The sequence below is a fragment of the Alligator sinensis genome, unplaced genomic scaffold (genome assembly GCF_000455745.1).
Source record: "Alligator sinensis unplaced genomic scaffold, ASM45574v1 scaffold1223_1, whole genome shotgun sequence".
In the NCBI taxonomy this organism is placed as follows: domain Eukaryota; kingdom Metazoa; phylum Chordata; order Crocodylia; family Alligatoridae; genus Alligator; species Alligator sinensis.
The window spans coordinates 1,760,173-1,784,593 of record NW_005842062.1 but is presented as its reverse complement, the minus strand read 5'-3'; the positions used below and the strand labels follow the sequence as shown (position 1 = coordinate 1,784,593).

Below are 24,421 nucleotides of genomic sequence, written 5' to 3'. Positions count from 1 at the left end.
AGCCCGGCCCCAGCCCCCGCGGCAGTGACGGCGCAGCCGGGCCCGGGCCTTGGCCTGCAGGGGGAAAAAAGTTTGTGGATAGCCCGCACCCCGTATAGACACATAACTGAGTATGAGCTGCCAGGGTTGTGCTCTGAGAGAAAAGGAGAATGGCAAGTGAGTAGGAAAGTGATTTTAGTTCCATATGTAACATGAATGAAACAGATACTAAAATGTAGTTTCTGGAATAAGATGTCTGTGTTTTCAAGATGTTGATAATTTGCAGAGAGTGCAGAAGAGCCACACCATGAAGGTGATGAACCATTAGAACTAGTGGTACAATCTCCATCTTGATGCAACTTTATCAGAACTAAACAGTGCTCCAGAAGACATGGTGTATAGTCAAATTTGGCTCGTTACAGAAGTGACTGAAATTCTAATGACCTCTGATATATGGGAGAGAATCATAAGATCTAATAGGCTCTTCTGTCATTACAGCCTAATGCAAGAGATTGAAATGCAGCTTTATGTAGGTCAGCTGTGTAGACACAGCTGGTTAACACTTAGCCCAATATATCCTAAAATGTCCTATGTGCTTTATAAAAGACATGCGCTATAGCAGTACTGTAGTTTGCTGATTCATAAGTGGTGTTTCCATTTAGATAATGAGATCTGCACAACTTCTACAATAGGAAAGCAGACTACTTGTGTGTATTGTAGTGTTTGGAGAACATCATTTTTATCACTTTTATCCATTTTGCAGGCTCTTGCAATAGATCCAGAAAACACCAAAGCTCTTTACAGACGAGCTCAAGCCTGGCAGGGAATAAAAGATTTTGATCAAGCTCTGGTAATTATTAAGAGTTTGTTTTGGTTTATGTATTTACAGTTTTTAGCAAAGCATTTACTTTTTTAATTTTTATTTAAGGCTGATATTAAGAAGGCTCAGAAAATAGCACCTGAAGACAAAGGTAAACTGTCTGCTTAATATTAAGCCTTTATTATTTAGTAAATAGTTTAAGTTAATAGGCTTTGCTTAATTAAAATGCTGAAGTCCCAGTGTAATTTGCAAACCACTTAACAGGGCTTCACAGACCAGTTTGGGAAATGAGTGGCTTAATTTTGATGTAGAGCTGTTTTTAATCCTGGTATCAGAGTGGTCACAGGAGCCCCCTGCTTTCTTCCTGGCAGTTCCCAGAACTTAATTTTTTCAAAATCAATCCTTCTTGCTTATATGGCATAGAATCTATAGGCTAACATAATACCCTTTCATAGGGTTTACAACATGAATACAGACAAGTTTACTATTTATCCTGTAATGATGGTGGTCAGGGAAATTATTTCTGTACAAGACTAATACTATGCCCTTGGCCAAGAGCTCAATTTTTTGGAGCTCAGGATGGGAAAATTTGTTTGTTTTATGCACTCCTGACCTACCAAAAAAAGTAGATTGCTTGATATCCAGGTACCCAGGGGAAACATTCTTTAAATCAGAAACTCCCTTCCTATTGATGGTACTTTGTACGCTGTTACTCTCTGTGAGCTCATTTCCCTATTCTGTGATTGGACGGGAGGGTAAAGCAGCTTGTGGAGAGTTTTTTGTTAGTGTATACCTTGATCACTTCATTTATAGATACTTTTTGTAGGTTAGACTGTCTCTGCTTGAACAGTATGAAATGAAGATGGGTGATAAAGTTGTGATGTAATTGAGGGTTATCATAACTGTAACCAGGCTTTTCTTTTAACCAGCTATCCAAACTGAAATTCTGAAGATCAAACAAAAAATAAAGGCCCAGAAAGATAAAGAAAAGGCAGCTTATGCTAAAATGTTTACCTGAATGGTTGTTTTGTCCTGTTAGTCATCGGAAGTAAAGATGAGCAGATCTGCAGCCGAGCATGACTTCTGCCTTGTACTGCAGTACAGATGTTGTAGGAATACTACCTTATTTCCAGTGTTTACAGCTTAAACCAAGTTTCATAATAAAGTCATTCAGTCTGAAATGAAGGCTGTTTTCCTTTAAAATAACTCACCAACATTAGATACAGTCTGAAGACTAGAGCTTAGAATGAATTTACCTGAACTGCTTTAATATATTCAAACACTAACTCCTTCACCGGAACAGCATCATCTAAGTCTCAATCCCACTGACCTGAAGTGTTGGTAGAAGTAGTTTGTAAAACTAAAGTGACAACTTATCAATTAAGTTTATATATAGTACTTACAAACTTTATTAGAAATTTCTTCCCTTGAAATACCAAGAGTTAAATATTATGAAGTATAATAATTGAAATTGGTGAGTTTTGTAGACTGATTTTTTTTCTAATGCACTTATTGGATCAAGATTCTATTTATAGGACATTTTAAGGCAGGGCAGACACGTACTCATCACTGAAGATGAAGAATCACCGTTTTTAATTCTTTCACATCCAGAGTTCTGGATATGTCCACTTAACCACTGGCAAAAAATCAGATTCCACATTGACAAAAAAAAAAAAAAAATCAAGAAAAGACCTGTTTGTTTGTTTTTTTTGTCTGCTGCTCCACTTGCTTGGATGAAGCTTCTCACAAATAATAGCAAATGCAAAGGCATTATGCTTTAACATAATGATCCAGCCTGAAGTTTAGAATGGCAAAATTACCTCAAACATTCAGGTCAGTTATATGCTTACACTGCAGCACAGGTCCTGTAAAACTTCATTGTAGGAGCTTACAGCATCATGTCAGAAGTTCATTGGACAGTTTTGATCAGGTTTACATTCCATTATAGGCTGGTCCTCCTCCACCTTCAGGTACTACCCAGTTAATATTCTGGCTCGGGTCTTTAATATCACATGTTTTGCAGTGGACACAGTTCTGGGCATTTATTTGCAGCCGTGACCCTTCTCCTGTTTCCAGAGGAACAAACTCATAAACTCCTGTGAAGACAAGAGCAATGTCACTATTTGGGTCAGTTACTCAAGATCTTAAAATCCAAAAATTAAAAAAAGGACATATTACAAGTTCTATGCTCATAACTCACAAGTTCTTGCACTCTTCAAAAGTAATTAAATAAGGGCTGTGATTTTACAGTATGGGGACTTAAATGTTCAGTTGATACTTCCTGTGCAGTTGCACCGATTGTCTAGTCACAAAAGTTCTTAGGGAAAAGGGTGAGGTGGTAGTGAGGGGAAAAAAATTGTCATTCGCCTTAAAAAAATGTTTTAACGTACAATTCGTTTTACATACCTGCAGGACAGAATCTTTGTTCTGGTCCATCAAATATTGCTAAATTCTTATTCACAGGGATGCTGTCATCCTTTAAAGTCAAATGAGGAGGCTGATCATGTTCATGATTTGTACCACTTAGAGCCACAGAAGATAGGAGATCAAAACTGATTTTTCCATCAGGCTTTGGATATTCAATAGGTGTGCAGTCTTTGGCTGGTTTTAGCTGAGCAAAGTCTGCCCCTGAAATTTTGAATGACATAAGTCAATGTATTGGTGTTTAGGTCAAGTAATTTGTAGGTATTCAAATTAAATTTTAAATGGGACACTTTAGCAATGTGTGGAATGTGTGTCTTAATAACTGAAAGTGAGAACAAAAAAAATACTACCCCTACCCCTCAGTCCAATTACATTAGGGCAGTGATCCAGACACAAATACACTTATCAAGTAACCACTCTGGCCTTGGTTTGTGTATTTGAAAGATCTCCCATGTGAGAACTAACCAGTCTATTGCTAGATTTAATATTAAAAGGCCAGAGAACAGATACAAGACATACAGCAGAATCTGCTGAAGGAAAGTTACCTGGATGTTTTAACGTCCATGGCTCCATTCCTCTCAGTATCCAGTAAAATATGCCTGTGTAAATCATTCCTCCATATACACCCAACACTCCATGGCAGGAAGGCCGGATATTCCTAACAGAATAAATTTCTTTCCATACCCAGGATTTCTTTAAATTCTCTTCATATTCTGGCACATTAAGTCCTAAAAACAGAAATGAGTATTTAAAGGGAAGATTGTACTCAAAACTGGTTGCAAATTGAAAAGTAATGGTCAATACTGTATTAATTTACAGTGCTCAAGCATTGATTTATAAAATAAAAACTGGGTTTATAGCTGTTTCATAAGAGTATATCTAAATTTACCTGGCTTTTAGTTCCACTGATAAAAGTGACGTAGAAGTAACCAAGATGCCACACATCTAAAAACTGCTATTGAGGGCTCTCTTCTGAAAAAGTTCTTCCTATGCATTTGTAAAGTTGAATTTAATTCCAGTAAACAGATATCCTTCCTTTATTTACAGAGGAAAACAAGTACTATTGAAGTCTCTTGTGGAAAAAAAAATCCTGAAAACCCTATACATACCATTTAAAAAACTCTGTTGCTTGATGACTGGAGAAGAAAATTAGAATGGGAAGCTAGGAATATACAAAACTACCATGCTTCCACACCATACAGGAGGATCTACTTTCAAGACAGTCAGTGGCAGATACCTAAAAAGGCTTGTGACACATGCAGGTAGTTTAGACTAAATGATGCTGTTTCTGGCCATGCAGTCTGAATACACGGGCCATATGTTGGACAAACCTGTTCTAGAGCTTATGCAAAATAAATGCGCTGATATCTAGAACTCCATTCTCTTACAGTACTGTATTTACTTGAATCCAAGACAAGGTGTTTTTTCCTCCCTCATTAACATGGGGACAAAAAGCACCCCCATCTTGGGTTTAAGTGGGGCAGGAGCGCAGGCAACTGCTGTGGCTTCAGCTCCAACCCAGGCTGGTAGTTGAAACCGCTACCCGTCCCACCCTGCTGGAACTACTGCTGCATGGCCAGGTGAGGACTGGAGCTGCCAAGTGCTCCAGATTGGAGCCGGGCTGGAAGGTAAGTTGCAGTGGGGAAAGAGGAGGGGGTAGTTGGGAGGCAGGGCAGGTGCCACGGGGCAAAGGGAATAGCATCACAGGGAGGCAGGAGGAGAGGGGAGACAGGCAGCAAGGGGGAAGGGTCAGGCTATTTGACTGCCCTACCGCTACTTGCCTGGCTGTAGCTGGGGAGGATGAATTTAAGATGTTGCTCCAATAGTTAAACTCTACATGTTGAACCTTATAACAAAATTTATAAATGTACCGTGTATGCAATCTAATTGCTGGGGGGTTGTCTTGCATTCATTGTTGTCCTGGATATGGATAAATACAGTATATTATGCTGCTTTAAAATGTAATTCTGTTGTAACAGATTGATTTTAAAGGCAGACCTGAGAAACAGCATCAGAAGAAGCTCCTGGAGCAACATTCATTCCAATTATCAATACTGTATCAGAATGGATATTGAAATAAATAAAGTAAAGGCCTGCCTACTCTAAAAGATGCACCACTTTACAGCACACTGTACTGCCACACTTAAAAGCCTGTAACAAAACAACTTTTTATTTCCTAAGCACACAAGAAAAACAGTTTTGTAATGAAGCTGAAGAACGTCATTTTCCAATCCTTTCCACAATGGGAACAGATCTAACTACCATGAAGGAACAGTATATTAGCATGATGGCTTTTTACTGCAGATCACTTCTAAGTATGCTAGCTAGAAGCTGAACAATCCAACTGCTAAGGATACTACAAGACTATCTTGCACCGTGCCTGTAGTTATAAAATATTAGCATACATTTTTAAATGGTTATAACAACTTGGAGTTTTAGGGAATAGCAGCATTACAAAGTTTAGGCTTCCAAACATCACAAAAGGCTAAAAGATTATAGGACCAGATCAAGTTCTGACACTATCTATCTGTGACTTCTCCAGACTCACGGTGACAACTACCAGAGAGAACAATTTATGCATAAACAAAGCCACACAATAGTACAACGCTACCAATGTAGGGCACCTATTGCAGGATGTGTTTGCTATTTTATATAAAGCAACATAAGCTGCATGTGACAAATAATGGGATGCATACAGGATATTACTGCAATGAAAGGACTGTGTAAGGCAGTGATTCTTACCCAGGGTGCCATGGCATGCTGAGGTGCCTTAAGATCCTTTCAAGAGAGCTGTGGGGTGTGTCTCAGTTTTAGCATTGTCAGGTGTAAACATGATTCACAAGATAAACCCAGTTTCAAACAGGAAATCATAGTATTAGTATTCTGACTTATTGCGGTCTTTTCTGTTGCAAAGTACTCAGAGAGTACTGGCTCTATTTTTTTGTAGACATTGAGTGAAAAGTAAGAGCTGGAATTTTCTGAGTGTCTTGAGTCTAAAATTTGGGAGCCACTGCTGTAAGGTTAAGTTTCAGTGGAACAGAAGTGTAATAATCTGACAACTTAAAAAATTTAATGTGCTATTCAATGTTAAATCGCATTGTATGGTTTTATTTGCATTTCCCTCAGCTGGAACAATGACAGATGGCAGCCTTTCACTGTCTGCACTAATGCAGTAATACTGTTCGAGCTGCAAGCAAAGACACTCATCTGCTGCTACCTAAATATTTTTTTAAAATTTTGAAAGTCAACCTTAAAAGATTTTTCTTTAAAAACATGGACAGTAAATTTAGACTTAAAACCCATAATGCCCCTTTATGTCAAAGCACACTGCATTCTCCACTACAGTACAAGGACCAGATCTATTCACTGTAACCAAACACAAGACATTCTGACTTGCAGAAAAAACCCCAAATGTATTCATTTTGTCTTGAACCATCACAGTAATGGTGATTTATTATTTTTTCAAGCAGCTCCTTCATATTCAGACAATTAATGCAGATGGTTTCAATGCAATTAACGCAGATGGTTTCAATTGTATATGCTGGTCCAGGGGTCGGCAGGCCTGAAGAACCTTGGGCTCGAGCCTGCAGATGCAAGGCTTTGGTGGCTGAAGCCCCTGCTGTCAAAATGACCAGTCATGGAAGCAGGATCCTACTGCTGACCTACCTGCCTTTGACCTGGGGTGGGTCATTCCAGTCCCGCAGCCAGAAAAGTTTTCCCTGTGCTAGCCAATTACAAATCTAAAGTATGGCAATCTTACCTGTTGTCTTTCCTTGGACGTTTTCATTAGTTAATTGGTTGAAAATAGCTTCTGAAGCCAGCATGCCACTTTTCATTGCAGTATGTGTACCTTTGATTTTAGGAACATTCATAAAACCAGGACTGCAACCAATCAGTAATCCACCAGGGAAGGTGAGTTTGGGTATAGACTGAAGAGAAAAACATGTACTGAGATGAATATCTGCATTTTCTTAAAGTAACCAAATCTAATGAAAATCAAATTTGGCACATGACCAGAAATGCTATGTGTAATATCACACTTAGCTCATGCACTACCTAAAAGATTAGGTAGAGCAGTTCTACTTAAGTCATGGTCTTCTGGCAGTGAGCAAATGAAAGATCAGATACTGTGGAATGTCAGTCCTTTCTAGTTCTTCTGATCTCCAATTTAGTAAGTTAACATTTATTTTAAAAATAGAAAAGCATGCTTTCTCCCACAGTCACTGTATCCATCTTAAAAGAATCACACAATCATAGAAAAGTAGGGCTTGAAAGGGCCTCAGGAAGTCATCTAGTTCAACCACCTGCTCAAGGCAGGATCACCCCCTTCCAAAATACCCTATACACTTTTTTTTGTCTAGCCTATTCTTAAAAGTACACAAAAAACCCTGTTGCAAATGAGGACACATTGCCCCAAAACACCAAAACCCTACACTACCGCAGGTAGAGAAGGGGAATGATGTCAATGTCCTGCTGCTGCAAGGATAGGAAGCATTTGTTAATACATTTGAGAGATCCAAAGAAGACCATGCTTCCCACTACAGAATAAGGCAAATCATGTGACGGTGTGCATGCTGATCTCACTGTGGAATAAAACTTCTTGATTCTTCTCTCTGTTTAGTGTTCAGTTCTACATCCTCTCAGTTGACAAACAGACTTTGTATACACTATACAATTTGGCATAAAATCCCAATTCCTTTACAGGAAGAAAAAAAAAAAAACTTACTTGGAGACTAACAACCAAACAGTCTGTGAACAAACTGTCCCTCTAGTCCCTTTCTCTGAGAAGCCTGACACCGTCTACCAGGGTAAATTCTGAAAATGTTTGCATGTAGAAAATGATGTCTCTGTAGCTACAAACTGAAAATAATCAGGTGATTCAGATATGTCCTAAACAGCCAGAGACATGCCCCCCACACTAATAAGTATATCTTACTATATTGTAGAAATCTCTTTGAAGTTCTTTCTTACTACTTCTGAATAGGACTAGGTCAATAGTGTGGTTTTAACTGACCCCAAATCAGTTGGTGAAGTTGGCAAACACTTTTAAGGTTAACCAAAAAATTTCAGGACTTAGGCAGAGACGGTGGTGGTAACCCTTTTATATCCCATAACTAACTGGTTAGGGCACTCACCTAGGATGCAGCAGACCCAGGGTTAAAACCCTTCCCTGCCTGATTCACAGCAGGGATTTGAACTGCATGTCTCAGGAGAGTACCCTAACTATAAAGGTTGTAGTATATTGTCTCAATCCTTTCCTGCTGCAACTTCCATTTTAAATAAAACATTTAAATAGACATGGAAACAGGAACCAATCCCAGATAATCCCATCTCACAGGTAAATGCCCTAACCACTGTACTGTAGAGTCACTTTCACTCAATGAAACATTTAAGTATTTATAATGTGAACAGCTTTAACAGGAGCCCCCACCTTGGCATATTTTATAAGTAAAACTTCTGACAATTTTTAGTAAATTACATGACAGAGGAAGCAGCAGGGAAAGGGAGAAGCAATATTCATGAAATGCATACTAAGCATGCTTGCTGTAGGCTTATGCCGTTATACTTTGGGTGCCTGAATTATTAAAGTTGCCAAGTCAAACAGCTGTTTGTATACAATATATTAAATACTCAAAAGAGGAAAGCACTTAAGGGCCATAACTTGTCCCCCAAGTAACAGCACCACCATAGTGAAAGATAGAAATATCTGTCAATTAGTTAATCTAAAGCTAATTAAAAAGATAAAAGTATCAGAGTATTTGGCCATTTTGTGCATCTTTCTACATGAGGCAATCATCTTCACCAAATGAAAGGGAAACTAAGAGCTTACAATGCTATTATGGCTCCATTGTGACAACTGATCAAGGACTTCTACAATTATTGTCAAGACAACTATTTTAGAAAATCTCTATTTCTACTACTAGGACCATACTTTGCTTCCAGCCGATTCAATGAGATGTTCTTAAACCCAAGAAGCACATCTTTAAAAGATACGAGCTTTCTAGAGTGCATCTCTTTAAAATTTCTGGTCAACCAGGAGATACAGGAAAGTAAACTCCATTTAATGTAGGTACAAAGCACATTAAATAAAAGAAGTCAAGCTCGGCCACAGCAAATATGCAAGGTTTCTCACATTACGAAAAACTCAGAGGAAAGCCAGGCTCATGAGCTGGAAATTTTAACTATTCTTGCTGAGCTGTGGAGAATGCCCACAGGGGCTAAAAGAAACAGCCTTAATTCTTTCATCTGTATTTCTCTGGAACTCATTCACATAAACTGGTAGAGACCAAGGGAAAAAGAGTACACCTACCCGCTGCCTGTTAGCAATATGTTCATTACTGACTATTGTAACACCTTTGCTGTTTTGCACAATTCTGCTGCAACAGAGACAAGAGAGATCTGGCCATATGCTCAGTCTAATAAACAGTGTGCAGTTTCCCAAGTAGTGGCGATCAGCTTATTGTAGAACATCCAATGAGATTTGCTAGACCCAAAAGACTTTTCTTCTTCTGATCTGTAGTTACTTCTGTCTTTATCTAACCTTCCATAATAAGCCAATGGAGACTTGCCAGTAGACAAACTGGAATTAGTATAACTAGCACTGTGGCCCAAGAAAATTCAAGGTAAATAGTCTAATAAAGTTACAAAATACTTACCTGGAAACCACCTTCATTCAAAGCCCTTGCACCATATGCAATCCTTTTTCCACCCTCCAAAGTAGGCTCCACACTGGGATGGTGCTTCCACCTCTGGAACTCTCGAAAGGGGTTCAAGTAGGGATTTTGATAATCTAAGCCAATCTATACACAAAACAGGTAAACATGATGTTAGAAACATTAAATATGAATAAATCAACAAAAGAGATGATAGTTTTATATTGCTGCTATAAAGTGTCTTAATGCTAATAAGGCATGATGAGCCCATTTCATATCATACCAGTTTCAGGCTCTTTTAAAACTAAAGATAAACGCAGTAGCCAAGCTATGTTTCATTTATGCTACAATTAGAGCGTCTGAAGATTTTGCTACCACAAAGTTGTGCCCGGTCCTAGTCAAAATATTTACAACTTGGTTAAGATACTTTCCACACTACCCAGCTCCTGTTCCCACAGGAAATAAAGCAATGCAACTGCATTAATCGTGGTTTGTCCTGTGCTGTGTGGTTGAGGCATTATAATTTCCAAATCATATTTCAAAATGTTGTTGAATGTAGAACAGAAATATGGACTACTCTTATCCCCAGGGCTCTCTCTCATAGTCTTCTCACCAATACTTGTAAGCACTGTTTTACATGACTTAGAACTGAGTCAATTAACATTTCCAAATAGATGAAGCATCAGTATAAGGCATCAGGGAAAAATGCTATAAAGACAGATAATGAACACAGACTATGCCAGCTGGTTAAATGCCTAGTTCATATTTTACATCCATTCAAAAGCCTGAACATAGGCACATCCTTCTAGATATGGCCAAATTCCAGCTTTGATAGACTACGAATCAGAAAATTATGATTCGAAGGGACCTCAGGAGGTCATCTATTCTAAACCTCTGCTCAAAAGCAAGACCATCCCCAATTATATCATCCCAGCCAAGGATTTGTCTAGCCACTTCTTAAAAACCTTCAAAGATGGAGATTCCACAACCTCTCTGGGTAATGTGTTCCAGTGCTTTACTATCCTTCTAGTAAGAAACTCTGTCCTAATAGCTAACCTAAACTTCCCTTGCTGCATCTTGAGACCATAGCTCCTTGTTCTGTCACCACCGAAAACAGTCTACCTCCATCCTCTTTGGAACCACCCTTCAGGTAGTTGAAGGCTGCTATTAAATCCCCCTCTCTCAGTCTTCTCTTCTCTAAACTAAATAAGCCCAGTTCCCTCAGCCTCTTCTCACAAATCATATGCCCCAGCCCCCTAAACACTTTCGTTGCCCCGCTGCTGGACTCTCTCCAGTCTGTCCACATCCCTTCTGTAGTGGGGGGCCCAAAATTGGACACAGCACTCCAGATGTGGCCTCACCAGTGCCAAATACAGGGAAATACTCACTTCCCTCCAATCTTCTGGCAATGCTCCTACAAATGCAGCCCAGCATGCCATTTGTCTTCTTTGCAACAAGGACATACTGTTGGCTCATAATCATCTTATCCACTGTAATCCCTCTTCTGCAAAGATGCTGCTTAGCCATTCAGTTCCCAGCCTGTACTGGTGCATGGGATTATTCTGTCTTAAATGCAGGATTTGCACTTTTCCTTATTGAACCTCATGAGATTTCTTTTGGTCCAATCCTCTGATTTGTCTAGGTCCCTCTGAATCCTAGTCCTACCCTTCAGTGTATCTACTACTCCTCCCAGCTTGGTATCATCTTCAAACTTCCCTCCACTCTTCCAGGTCACTGATGAAGATATTAAACAAAAGGAAGCATTTCAGTCACAGAATTATGACGTGCTTGGAATAACAGAGACTTGGTGGGATAGCTCGCATGCCTGGAACACTGCCATGGAAGGGTACAAACTGTTCAAGAAGGACAGGCACAGAAGAGGAGGGAGGAGGGGTTGTACTTTATGAAAAAAAGAGCCATAGATACTGAAACAGGTTACCTAGACAGGTGATGGAATCTCCGTTCTTGGAAGTTTTTAAGGCCGGGCTAGACAAAGCTTTGCCTGGGATGATCTACTTGGGGATCAATGATTATTTCTCCCTCTGCCTATGCAGCGCCTGCTCCTGCCCCAGCCCCAGCCCCAGCCCCTTCTTCACCATGGGGACCTCAATCTACCACCTCCCTCCACCAAGAAAAAAATATAAAGAGGTACATGAGCTGAAACTTTGAGACCAAAGGGGTACACTTATTTAAAAAGGTTTAAAACCCCTGCTATAGAGACATTAAGCTAAACCAGAATGACTTAGATCCACTTCTCCTACAGTAACAACAGCATTAGGGATCAAGAATCAAATGGTCTGCTGCTAAGAGAGGCCACATTGAAAGTTAATAAAGAAACAAAAACTGCATATAAATAAACTTTGTATTAGCAGAAAAAATAACTTACCACAAACCCAAGAGCTACTAATGGTTCACCTTCATTTAAATGATAAAGAAAGGATCCTCCATATGTATGTCTGTCCAAGGGCCAGCCTACCGTGTGTTCTACCCTTCCCGGTTTCCACTTCTTTTCATCAATAAGCCACAACTGGAATACAGGTCACCCAGAAACTACTTTACAATGCAAAATACAGTAATAGATTTCTTTTTATAATGCAACATAAAACCACAATCCAACTAGATGCAATAGGAATAAAACTGCATACATGTTACTTTCAATTTACTGTGCTACATTATATTATCAAGCAAGGAAAGCAATACAAACGCCCTCCCAGCATATTTCTAAGTGGCATTTCAATTACTATCCTTCCTTGAAACGCCACACATCAGCAAATTACACAAGTTGTTTCTTAATATTTTAAGCACGATAGATAAAGCTGGTGACAATCCCTAACATTTGCTGTTAATCACAGAAGATCCTGTGTTTTACATGAGTGATTTTAAATAACTTTTCTTAATGAATTCAAAAAGAGTAACATGTGCTTAATATTGACTTTAAAAAAAAAGCATTATTTTTGTTAATTAATAATGATAATTCCTTTTAATAACTTCCTCAATTAGGACTTTAAGTAGGATACTATAATCAGCCTCCCTGAGCATCCCAGAAACATTATGGTTCACATTCTATTTCCGTTATACTACAGTGCTTGAAATGTTGTAGTAAAGAAATGCTGTTGTAAATGTTCCCATAAATTTCATAGCCTCAAATACCATAATCTGAACTACATTTTACAGCTTTTTTGTAATGTGGAGTAAAAATTTAAATATAGAGAACAAAGTAATATATTCTGAACCTCTGAATATACTTTTCTTTGCTTTAATCCAAACCATTACTTTACATGAGTAATACATGGCACTTCATAAAACACAAAATATGTTTCTACATATACACACACTATTTCTACAAATTAAATAAAATCCCTGGGCTAGACGCCTTTAGAACTGTTGCTGGACCCCAAGGGTAACTGGCATAATTCTGAAACATAATTGAAGACAATTGAAGACCATTCTCAGCTATCATTCCAATACACTGGGGCACAACATAACTCATGGCACTAATTTCACAGAACAGTTGCATACAGAATAAGAATTGGGGTGTAGCAGACAGCCATACTTGGATAACTTTCCAATGTGGCTATGCCTTGGTTCTCCCTTATGCAGTGACACAGTCAGTTAGGCTTAAGGCTAGAAGTGGCTAAGAGTTAAAACAGTGAATTAAGGTTTTGGGGGGCTTGGGTTGTTTTGGGGTTTTGGGGGGGGCATATAGTGATACAGCCAATGTGGTTTCAGAAGACTATACTGTACTGTAACCAGAAAAAAGGGAGGGACAGTAAATTCTAGTTATAAAGTTCAAAGAAAACACAATGGCAACAGAAAGCAAATGGATTGACAGCATTAAAAAAAAAAAGAGAGAGAAAGTAGTTGTGCACTGGCAGGAAAAAGGCATTACAACTTAACTAGCCTTTTCCATCTCATTCTATAATACCAAAGGTTTAAAAGTGCGAGACTAATTCCCATGTTTTGTCAAAATTCACTGTCCTCTGTACTTATACAAACTATTTAATATATGTGCACACACGTACACATACAAACAAAATAAGTATACATGTACAGATATACCCACACCCAAATGAAAACAGTTCAACTGACAGGAATTATTTAAGCTTACAAAGACTGAGTTAAAATTAGTTAGGGATACCTCCTTCAGTCCAATACCGTAGCTCTGGACTTGGCACTTCTCCCTTAGATTGAATCTGTTGTACAACTGTTTGGCGAGATGTCCATGACAACCTTCTGCAAAGATTGTGATTTTGGCATGCAATTCCAAACCCCTTTCAAAGATAGCCTGTAAAAGCAGAATATTCAACAATCACCAAATGGATTTGAAAATATAGAGGAGATTGTGTCTGAACCTCTAAGTGCAACACAGAACTTGGACCTAAAAGAGGGGGCAGTATAATGCAATGCCTTAATAACACCTTGCATCTTCCTGATTCTGGGGCATGTTGGGAACAATCCTAATCAAAACAGTTCCCCTGGGTTGTGCAAAGCTTAAGTACCACAACAGACTGTGACTGTACTTCAAAATGCTCTCCTCACCTCCGCAAATGCTCCCTGTATGCCAGGCCTTGGGAGGTGCTCCCTGAAAGACCGCCTTCCACAAATCTTTTACCAGATAAACTTTCACCAGCTAAAAAGGGGATCTTTGGGTCCATTTATATCACACTGGCGTTTTTAATCTCTCATGAAGTGTAGCCAGAACGGGGTAGAGGATATTACTCTCTAACTTTCAAAATTTAAGATTTATTTAAAAAGTTGCCATCCTGGACAACATGCCATTTGGATAAAGGCCCTTAATCATATGTTATTTTGTCCACGTTGTCAGGATTTTGCATGCATCTTGTAAGAAAAGATTTTGAATAAATTACTCAGTTATGAGCAAATACTCCTCCAACACATATATATGACTTGAAATAGATTCAAATCCCACTCAAGGGTTTCCTGTGCATGCCAAGAAAAAGATAAACAATAGAAAATTAGTTTTCTTGCACATTTAAATAAACTACCAGATCTTAATGAAATTGGATGTTAGCAACAACTTCGCCAAAAAAAGATCCAAAACAAGTGCATCTTTCTTTTAGATATAATTGTTTTATATTAAAACAATAAAGAAGTTATAATATCTTGTTTGTAAATATACAGTGAGAATAATTAACAGAAAAGCTGTATTTTTAACAAAACTTGTCTCGGAGATGATTAGTAACACTTCTGGCATTTTTCTTACATAAACATGTCCCAGTTAAGCACAGAAAAGTTTTACTGAAATTTTTAATTTGATGTAGACAAATACTTATTATATAAAGGTGTCTCTCATGCTCCTGGAAAAGGTGCCTCCTGTGCATGTGTGTGCGCACATAGGCCTCTAGGGCAGTGGTTCTCAACCTTTTTAGCTCGGAGCACCCCTCACTGGACTTGAGGCACCCCTCCATCACTTTTGCAATTTGAGAGGCACCCAGCTTCAACAACTCATTTATATATTACAGTGCTTACTTCCTTGCAGAGGGGTCTGGCAGTGAGGGTGGGGAATTTGCCAGAGTGACAAGCTTGATCCTGCTCTTATCTGCTTATCTCTTTACACTTCAGTTATCTCCTCACACCTCATAGCATCCTTCAAAGGATCTGGCAGCACCCCTGGGTGCCACAAAACCTTGGTTGAGCATCACTGCTCTACTTTGTATCAGCTATGTGTTAGTCTTAAGTTACTTCCTAGGTTGTATTCTGCATTCTATTAGTTAAATAGACCATACAGGTGCCCCTTTAACCTACTGGGGATGAACAGTCTGGGCACAGCAGCAGACCCTTCTGCCTGCTCTATGACTGACTGCTCTTTGTTATACTGTATATTATTATACAGATTGCGGACCTTAGATCCAACATTAGTTACATAATGCGACAAGAATGTAATGTTGAGCGCTAAGTTCATATCACTGACAAGCATGGTAATTATGCAGGAAGTTGGTACTGAGAAGAAGAGAGCTCAGGCTACAACCACTACCTCCTTGCTGGGTCCCTCCAGCAGAAGGTGAGGTTCCTTCATTTACTCTGCTGTGAGCTGTAGCCTGATGGTGTACTAAAAACAGGACCATTGTTGTACAGCATTGTTCAAATAAAGGTTTGGTTAAGTCTGGCCCTCAAGAGTTTTTCTTTATCCATCTGCTCCTCTTATTCCCTCTGGGGGAGGGCCAAAGGGGGAGATGCTAATGTACGGAGAAAATTGACTAATTCATAGTAAAAATATCTGCTATTTTGATACACAGACTTAAACCAGTGTAAGCCACTCTACTCTAATAACGGCTGTCCCGCAGAAGCAACAAGCAACTCACAGGGACATGTTATACTGCACCTGTGTGTGTCTGTTTGCTGTAGAGTAAACAGCTACACTGGTAGACAGTTCATACCACAGTAGCAGTCTGCATGATACGAACTGCCATCTAGTGTTCAGGGCTTGCAATAGCATTGCTGCAGACCACTGGCTTTGGAGCAGGTCATGTGCCCACTCATAACTACAGGGAAAAATAAGGGGCGCAAGTACTTCATAAGAATGGCAATATGTCTTTTAGTGTGTGTGTGCACATGTGAGTGCATGCGTGCGTGCGTACTTGCAGCTAGCATCCTTCTGCTTTCTGTAGAAGAATTAATGCTTATTGTATTGTATACTTTATCATTGCCCCTTCTTTTTATTCATTTGTACTGTAGCAGTGAATCAGGACTACAACAATTCTTAAAGCAAGGATGAGAACTTACATCTTCCCACTCCAAGCAAATGCCCTGAACTTTAGGCTAAAAAAAAAAAAAAAAAAAACCACAAGCACTGCTGTTTGCTTCATTTTCCAAAGAATCTTGGCATCTTTTATGGACAGTGAAACAGCTTCAATAGAAGGGTGGAATGGTGTCACTCCACAGGACACAGGGCTCTCCAGAGGTAGATTAGGGTTTGAACCCCCTCAAGAAGAAGGAATTCCATATCCTGGGCAAGTGCTCTAATCAGTGTAAAAGGCCACCACTATTTTCCCCTCCTCCTTCACTGATACTGTTTTTAGAACAAAACTATGACCCTTGCCTGGTTTTGAAAGAAATATAAGGGGTGTGTCCATAACCTGGAATCATAAGTAGAGGAGCTTCCTTCCAGCCTTGTGTAAGATTAAGCTCCAAAAAAGTGGTAGGATTTAATCTTTCCTTGGCATTTCTCATTGGCTTGTTCTAGGCAACTCTTCACTCAGTGTAAGAACAGTTTTGACTCTCTCCAGTCTGTACTTATTTTGTGGATTCCACCTTGGAGGCCAGGCACTTAAAATTAAGAAACATTACACTCAAAGTCAAATTTTACAACTATCCTAAAGTATACTGCCAAAGTTCACCCCTCCCCCTGGTCCCACCCAAAAACAGGAATGATTTGGCGGTTTATAGCATCTCCTAAAGAGACATCTGTTCCAAGTTTGGTTTGGTTAACCTGTGGCCTCTTTGATGCGCGGTCTCTTTGAAAACCCAATAAACAAACTGTATTTATGTCATTTTTATCACCATATGGATTATGTTAATACCGTCTGTATGTATCTTCACAATTTGGGGTCAGAGCCTAACCAAAAGTTATAGCCAAGCCTCAAGTTACGAGTTGTTTACGTGTCAAAAGAACTGAGGAATGCCTACCCAAGGAAGAGAGAGAGGGCACACTGCTAAGTATTGCTGACCAATTGTTTTCCTAAAAAAAAAAAAGGAGCAATGGCCATTCTCAGACACAGGGCAGAAATGGCTATTGTAAGATGGGCGGCCAAGACACTGGGGTATGGTTGCTCCAACCCAACAATAAGAAATAAATCTCAGGGAGATGGGCCATTAACTAAGGGAATTCCAGATGCCTCAGGAAGAAAAGAAGTTTCTGAAGAATTTTCACACTTAGCAAATAAAACAATGGGGGGGGCCTGTGGAAGGTGCGTGACTTGGAGATGTTAGGACAGGGGTGGGCAAAATGCAGCCCACAGGCCAGATGTGGCCTGCCAGGCCATTCTAGCCAACCCGTGAGGCCCCTAAAAATTTAGAAAATTAATATCTATCTGCCCTTGGCTGCCTGTAATATGACCCTCGATGGCTTGCCAAAACTCATTAAGCGGCCCTCCACCTGAAATATTGCCTGCCCCTGTATTAGGAACTACCTGTGAGATAGTTATGGTTTTTGGATTATCCCTTGGAGTGACTCCAGGTCCCCAGCAGTCAGGACTAATAGAGTCAGCAGTTTTTAATTTTAAACGCCTGGCCTCCAAAGTTGTAGGACCCTCTGAAAGACTAATTTGTTGCCAGATGAGAGGGTGAGAAATTTTACTTGTCTTTTTGTTCCGTCTTCAAACGATGTGGCCCACTTTTCACGTTCAGTTCTTTTTTTTTTATGTAAGAAATCTTTTTGCTGCTTTTTTACCTTACTAATTGTGATAAAGCTTGATCTCAGGGAAAGTGGTATTCTAGGCTAACCTCTCCTATGGAGGTACAGGGATGTAGAATTGTTTCATGACCCAAGGCAAAAATCACCTGGAGCTGGCAAAAAAATCCTTCATGGAAGAGAACCTTTAAAATGTTTGAGCAAGAACAATTTTAATGAGGCAGGTCTGTTATACACATGCCATAAAACAGACATACAGATTCATCCAAAATGCATCCATGGAAAGAGGGTGGAATGGTTAGCAAAGGATGATAAAATTAACTGCAACTATGGTAGAAGACAGCAATCCTATAAAAGAACAGTGTTCTGTCTTTTATTAGTTACAGCTAGAAAGACCTCTCTTCAACCCTCACCTTTATGCATGGGCATAACTGGGAATTTCAGCTCTGTGTTAGGTAGCAGAGTAGGAGAGAGTCTTAACTCCTGGCTGCTGCTGCAAGGGCTCCCCACATACCAGCAGCTGTTCTTGCTGCCGTTGCTGAGCAAATTTCTCCTCTGGTGCAATGCTTTCCCACCTATAGTTATTATTCTGCTTTAGTCCATGCTTCCCCTTCTTCCTTGGCTTCTTTTCTTTTCCTCCAGGCTCTACCCATGTCAAATGACACTCAAAGTTACACACTCAAAGTAACTCCTCCTTAAATAATCCATCCTTCTGCAAAGGTTTTTGCTGACAATGCCAGAATAGAACTTCCTCTACCCTGAGACTGGAGCTTCATCCTGTGGCCATGAAGGACTGTTTGCACATATTTTAGATTTAAACTTGAGGCAGAGACTAGAATTTAAGTGTATGTAGTACCAAGCATAAAGACAGCACTAAAGTGATTTAGGCAGCAGCTACAGATTTGAAGGTTTGTTACAAAGAGATGAGTACTCACTTTAGGTGCTCCATCCTTTTGAATGCCTACATCATTTGTCGCAATCCCTTTCACACTTCCATCTTCATGGAAGAGAACCTTTAAAATGTTTGAGTAAGAACGATTTTAATGATTTATTTTCATTGCATTTCTCAAATTATATTCAAGTACAGAATATTGAGAATTAAAAAAACCAACAACATGAGCGGTCTATGGACACAATCTTGAAAACTAACGAATTATTCATTAACTTAAAAGGCAAGTACCTGAATCCAAGACAACTTTGAATGTAAGACGACCCCTCTATAATTAGGTTCTATACATAGAAAACGGTACATTTGTTATAATCTTCCATGTATAAAATCTAATTAGTGGAAGGTGATCTCAAATTTGTCCCCATCACTGCTATGGCAGGAAAAGCAGCAGTGGGAGGGCAAGGGGCTAGACTCCTACCCCTTGCTCCACCCCCATACCTGCCCCTCCGTGCCTGTGCCTGCTCCCTTGCATTCCATGCCTGTGCCTGACTCTCCCCCTCCCTGCCCACTCCCCCACTCCCTTACTTTCTCCTGCAGCTCTGCTCCTCTAGGGAAGCCAACAGCAACACAGCCCCAACCCAACCCTGGCCCAGCCTGCCTCCCCCACCCCTGCTCCCTCCTGTAGTCTGCTCCCCACCTGCTCCATGCCTACCCCTCCATTCCCTGCCTCCCTCCTTACCTTCCACTGCAGTATTGCTACAGCTCTGGGGCACTCAGCAGTAGCGCAGCCCCAGCCCAGCTAGAGAGAAGTGGCAGCAGCTCTCACCTGGGCAGCGTCAGGGCTGGAGCCAGAGCCGAAGGTAAGAGGAGAAGGGGCAGCTGAGGGGAGGGAAGTAGAGGGAGAGGGAGGTAGGCATAGGAACAGAACAGGGTGCAGGGGAGTGGAGGAAGGCAGTCTGCAGGTCCCCCTGTGTGAGCCCCGGCTGTGTGCCCCCTCCCTTGCCAAACAAGCTATTCCAGCCCAGGGCATGTGGTGGCTCAGCCCTAGCTTCAGCCCAGGGCCAAAGCCAGAGCTGAGCTTCTGCCTGCCCTGGTCTGATATTTGATTCTAAGATGGGACTTTTCTTCCCCTCATGCTGACCGGGAGAAAGAGACCTCATTTTCTGTTCAAGTAAATACAGTATGTCGGTGATTTCCTACGTTACGGCCACAGAATTCAGAATCTGGCAAGCCAATTTCTTAAATACTCCTCTGTAATATAGGGATTGCTACAATACATCAAAAACTGGGCCAAACTCTCTCACTTGCAGAGTTAGTCCCATTACCTCAGCTGCTGCATAGCCTGGATATACCTCAACACCCATAGCTTCTGCTTGTTCACCCAACCATCTTACAATATGTCCAAGGCGTACTATGTAATTCCCATGATTAACCATTGGAAGTCCTAGACAAAAAGAGAGAAATATACAACAATATGTCCAGATTCATGGATTAATGGGAATACATATACATAGTGCAAATGCTGTGTGAAAGATGTAAAAATTCAAATAAAGATTGGTTTTATCATTCTTAGCTATGATTGCAATAAAGCATATGAGATCTCTGTGCAATATTATGTATTATCATCCATCTACTTATACAGCCCTCATCATTGTAGCTTATTAAAATGTCTATGGACTTGCTCTAACACAACTGACTGCTCAATCCCCATTATATGCAGTTTCTACTTGAAATGCACACTGGAGCACTAGCTATTTTTTATAGCATATTAAAACACAGCCCCATTTCTCATCAAGTGTTCAAGTTTTGTACAAGCCATACCTGGAAGGACTGGCACTGGAATTCTGTAACTCTTTGTTAAAATCCCAAACTTGTCTTCAGTTACAGGAGTATGTAGTGGTGCCTAAAGAAAAAAAAAATCAGAGTTATTTCTTGCTGCTAGACAGTAAACAGATGCTATTTCCTTCTTAAAATAATCAATTAAAAATCTAACAGAATAGAAAACAAAGAAGCAGTAGTCTTATACAAAAGATCAATGATGTACACAAGAGGCCACATCTCAGAAAGAGCAACAGGTAAGAGATCAATTCAGCTAATGCTTCTTGGCTAGTGGAACTGACACAGAGCTTTTATAAGCAGTTCCTATCTCAGCGTTTGTTATAGTACCCATCATTATGATAGCCAAGAGATTTTTACACCACGAATCTAAAGGAAACAGATATTTACAATAGGAAAATATTTTCCTTTATTAAATTTTGCTTGATTTTTATTAAGAAATAATAGAAATAATGGTTATTATTAAGAAAATCTGGGGTCCACTAAAGAGTTTCTTTTTTTAAAAATTTTTTTACAAGTTAGGGGTAAATTATAATAATTTAATGTTCATAAATACCCCTCGCTCCTTCCAGTCTGGGAAAAGCTCTGTCAAAGCACGTGGCTCAAGACAAGCACCGGAAAGCGTATGTGCACCGAGCTGAGCAGCTTTCTCCACCAGACATACACGGACTTCTCTGTCATGCTCAATGGCTAACTGTTTGAGTCGAATAGCTGCAGAAAGTCCTGCGGGGCCTGCTCCAATGATGACAACATCAGCTTCTTCTGCAAATCTTTCCATGTTCACCGCTTCAATAGAGAAAAATGATATAAGGATTGTATCTATAATTTGTCTCTGTTCTCCCTCTGTCTCTGATCAGTGCAACTTTTACTGTTTTGCTTTGCAATAGAAGATATCAGGTATCACAGTAAATTTATGCTGTGCAAGGACAACAATGCAACAGAAAATGAACTAAACACCCAAACACCATTTGCTAACATACAGGGACTCAATAAAGAACTATACATGCTAGACACCATCACTGGTAACTACTCATCCTTGAGCACTGAAAGTCCAAGTGCCTCGAGCTCAGGAGGTAAAAGAATCATGAAGTGGCTTTTCTGTTTCTGCCCTTTCTTCATGATACTGGGAACAGTAACCCAAGTCTCAGGTATAGCCGACTTTACACTGGTAGTCATTGGCCTCCCCAGGCTGTTCCAGAAGCAGAGACTGCTAGAACTTAAATACACCCACCTTGTCCAACAATGGCCTAAAACCCACTGAAGTTATTCAAGTTATACAACCAAGTAGCAAAAACGTAATAGTTTAATCATCTTATTTTTTAAGACTAGCTCATAAGATTTTAATGCAAAATCATAAAAGTACATATCTGACAGTAGTAAAATAAAGATCAAATAAATGCTAACTTTTTCTAGTTTGTAACTAAGCTGACAAGACATATTTACATATTCACCTCTTTAAAGTCCTATACTTTAATATGATTAGATTTGCTGCATTACAACTGACCAGTTTAAACCACTATGAATACTGTAAACAACCATAATGCATTGTCTGAAACATTAGTATTGCTCACAACACAACATATTCTCTTTGTAAAATATATGTTTATGGTTTTAAACTTTAGAAAGCCTGCAAGTAATAAAAAAGCTGCTTTCTGATGTAATTTTTCACGTACCTTCCCATCGCTTGTCCTTGTCCCGAGGGTGAATAGTATAGTGTGTGGTTATACGAGGCACAGAAGTAGAAGTCCATCTTGCAACATGCACTGATGGCAGGCACTCTTTCTTTATCAACTTTAAAGCACGAAAACAACAATGTGCTGTGCAAAAAACAAGATTAACTGACTCGTTTACACATTAACCTGGCTCAATCACTGATGACAAACAGTCTTCAGCCTGAGATTTTGTTTGTTTGTTTTTTTTAAATCTTACACTGAAAAGAAAAATCCTAATCAAATCAGTTAACCCAGATCCTACTTTGATGCATGTTTTGGGAAAAAAGAGAAGGTTGGAGAGAGATTATTTATTGCAAGAGGCGCTATTCTACCTGTGCGTAGCAGCGCTTTCATCCTTGCACTCATATAATAGTGAGTTAGTGGGGGGGTGATCCAATTTAAAATCGCCCCCCCCCCCCCAAATTTAATCATACTTAAAATGAACAAGCAGGAAACCTTTATTTGAAGCATCCATTTTAATTTCACTCTTTAACTGTACTGAAAAACAAAATCCTTGACTAGAGCTATTCTGCTTTTTCTTGCTAACCAGGAAGTTATCTAATTCTATTCCTATTTCAGCAATATGTTACCAGCGCTTTAGCTGTATGGGCTGAAATCACAACCCATTAAAATGAACAGGTACAGCGTTTTGGAATGATTTTTTTTCAGTTAAATGAAACTAGTTTGTCTAAAGCAGATTGGGGTGGTCATCCTCCAGCCTGAGGGCCAAACACAGCCATAGTATCTGGCCCGTGGGATTCCCCACAGGTTGGGAACATTGGTGGTATGGGAGCGGTGGCAATTAATATGGCTATGTTCCACTGCTCCCAAATCCCAAGTGTCTGCACTGGGGCCTGGCTATGCTCCCTTCCCCTGCAGGGCTGGGGGCTGGGTTTGGGTCAAGCTTTCTTCTCTCCTACAGGGCCAGGTTGGGACTGGGATCCAGCTCCGCCACCCAACCCTCTGTGTGGCTGGATGGGACCCCACTATGCCCACCCCAGACACTGGATTGGATCCAGCAGCCAGATCTGGCCCATGGATGAACTGGACACCGAATGCCCAGCTCACTGGTTGAGCACCACTGAACTAGCTCCATAATGTAAAAAAATAAGCAGTAGCAGCAAGCTTATCGACAGTGATATGCATTCCAAACCGATGACACGCAGCACCGTTATCCATAGTTACAGAACCGAAATGCATTAGCTTGAGTCCCCACGTCCCCAGACCTTCCAGAACAGTGTCACCGCTGCTGGGGGGAGGGGGTGGGGTGACATAGCTCCGTGAGGCAGAGAGGGGCCTTGTGGAGCCCGGGGTGGGACAGGGGTGTGCCCACTGCTCTGTGCAACTCCCCTGTTTGCGCCTTGCTTTCAGGCACAGATCGAGGGACAAAACTACAACAGGTTTCCTGCTCACACGCCCCTTCTGTTCAAGGGAGCAGGCAACAGGGTCACGACTTCCAAGTCCATGCCTGACCAACGTCAAACTGCCAAACAAATGGTGCTGGGCGTGCCAATGAGACAGCGCCCGCAAAAGACACGAGAGAGCGCCCACAACAGCCTTGGCACCTGCGCTGTGGGGCTTTTTATTTTTGCTTTTGAAAAAATATATATTTCTATATAGATACATACATAGGGGTGTGCGTGTGTGCGTATACTTTTCCTGCCCGCTGCCCTGAGCAGCTGCCGGCTCCCGCTCTGCTCCTTGCGCTACGTCAGGACCCGCCCCTCCCGCGCCGCG

At 40.4% G+C, this 24,421-nt stretch overlaps 2 protein-coding genes across 5 annotated transcripts in view; one reads left to right on the top strand and one right to left on the bottom strand.

Moving 5' to 3' along the window:
- Positions 1-6,936, top strand: part of PPID (peptidylprolyl isomerase D) — a 29,375-nt gene extending 22,439 nt beyond the window's left edge. The window contains exons 8-11 of one of the 3 annotated variants that reach the window (XR_003093954.1): positions 743-829; positions 908-950; positions 4,271-4,851; positions 5,203-6,936. Coding sequence is in view for 2 of the 3 variants with exons in the window: in XM_006023159.3 (XP_006023221.1) it covers positions 743-829; positions 908-950; positions 1,729-1,817 (219 nt within the window). In the remaining variant the exon portion in view is untranslated. Of the gene's footprint in view, positions 1-742; positions 830-907; positions 951-1,728; positions 2,480-4,270 lie in introns of those variants that run through there. The other 2 variants (XM_006023160.3, XM_006023159.3) reach the window with 2 other exon arrangements.
- On the bottom strand, positions 2,370-24,421 carry ETFDH (electron transfer flavoprotein dehydrogenase). Of its 2 annotated transcripts, none has more exons than XM_025203597.1 (13): positions 24,313-24,421; positions 22,646-22,763; positions 21,529-21,758; positions 20,958-21,039; positions 20,462-20,580; positions 19,183-19,260; positions 14,015-14,161; positions 12,263-12,403; positions 9,880-10,023; positions 6,984-7,152; positions 3,769-3,951; positions 3,206-3,427; positions 2,370-2,895 (listed from the first exon to the last, which is right to left on the bottom strand). In XM_025203597.1, the coding sequence occupies exons 3-13, from the start codon at positions 21,748-21,750 to the stop codon at positions 2,732-2,734; spliced, it is 1,671 nt and encodes a 556-aa protein (XP_025059382.1). In that variant the 5' UTR covers positions 21,751-21,758; positions 22,646-22,763; positions 24,313-24,421; the 3' UTR covers positions 2,370-2,731. The 2 variants fall into 2 exon arrangements, with proteins under 2 accessions (XP_025059382.1, XP_006023223.1); XM_006023161.3 differs by having other exon boundaries at positions 22,646-22,789; positions 24,313-24,415.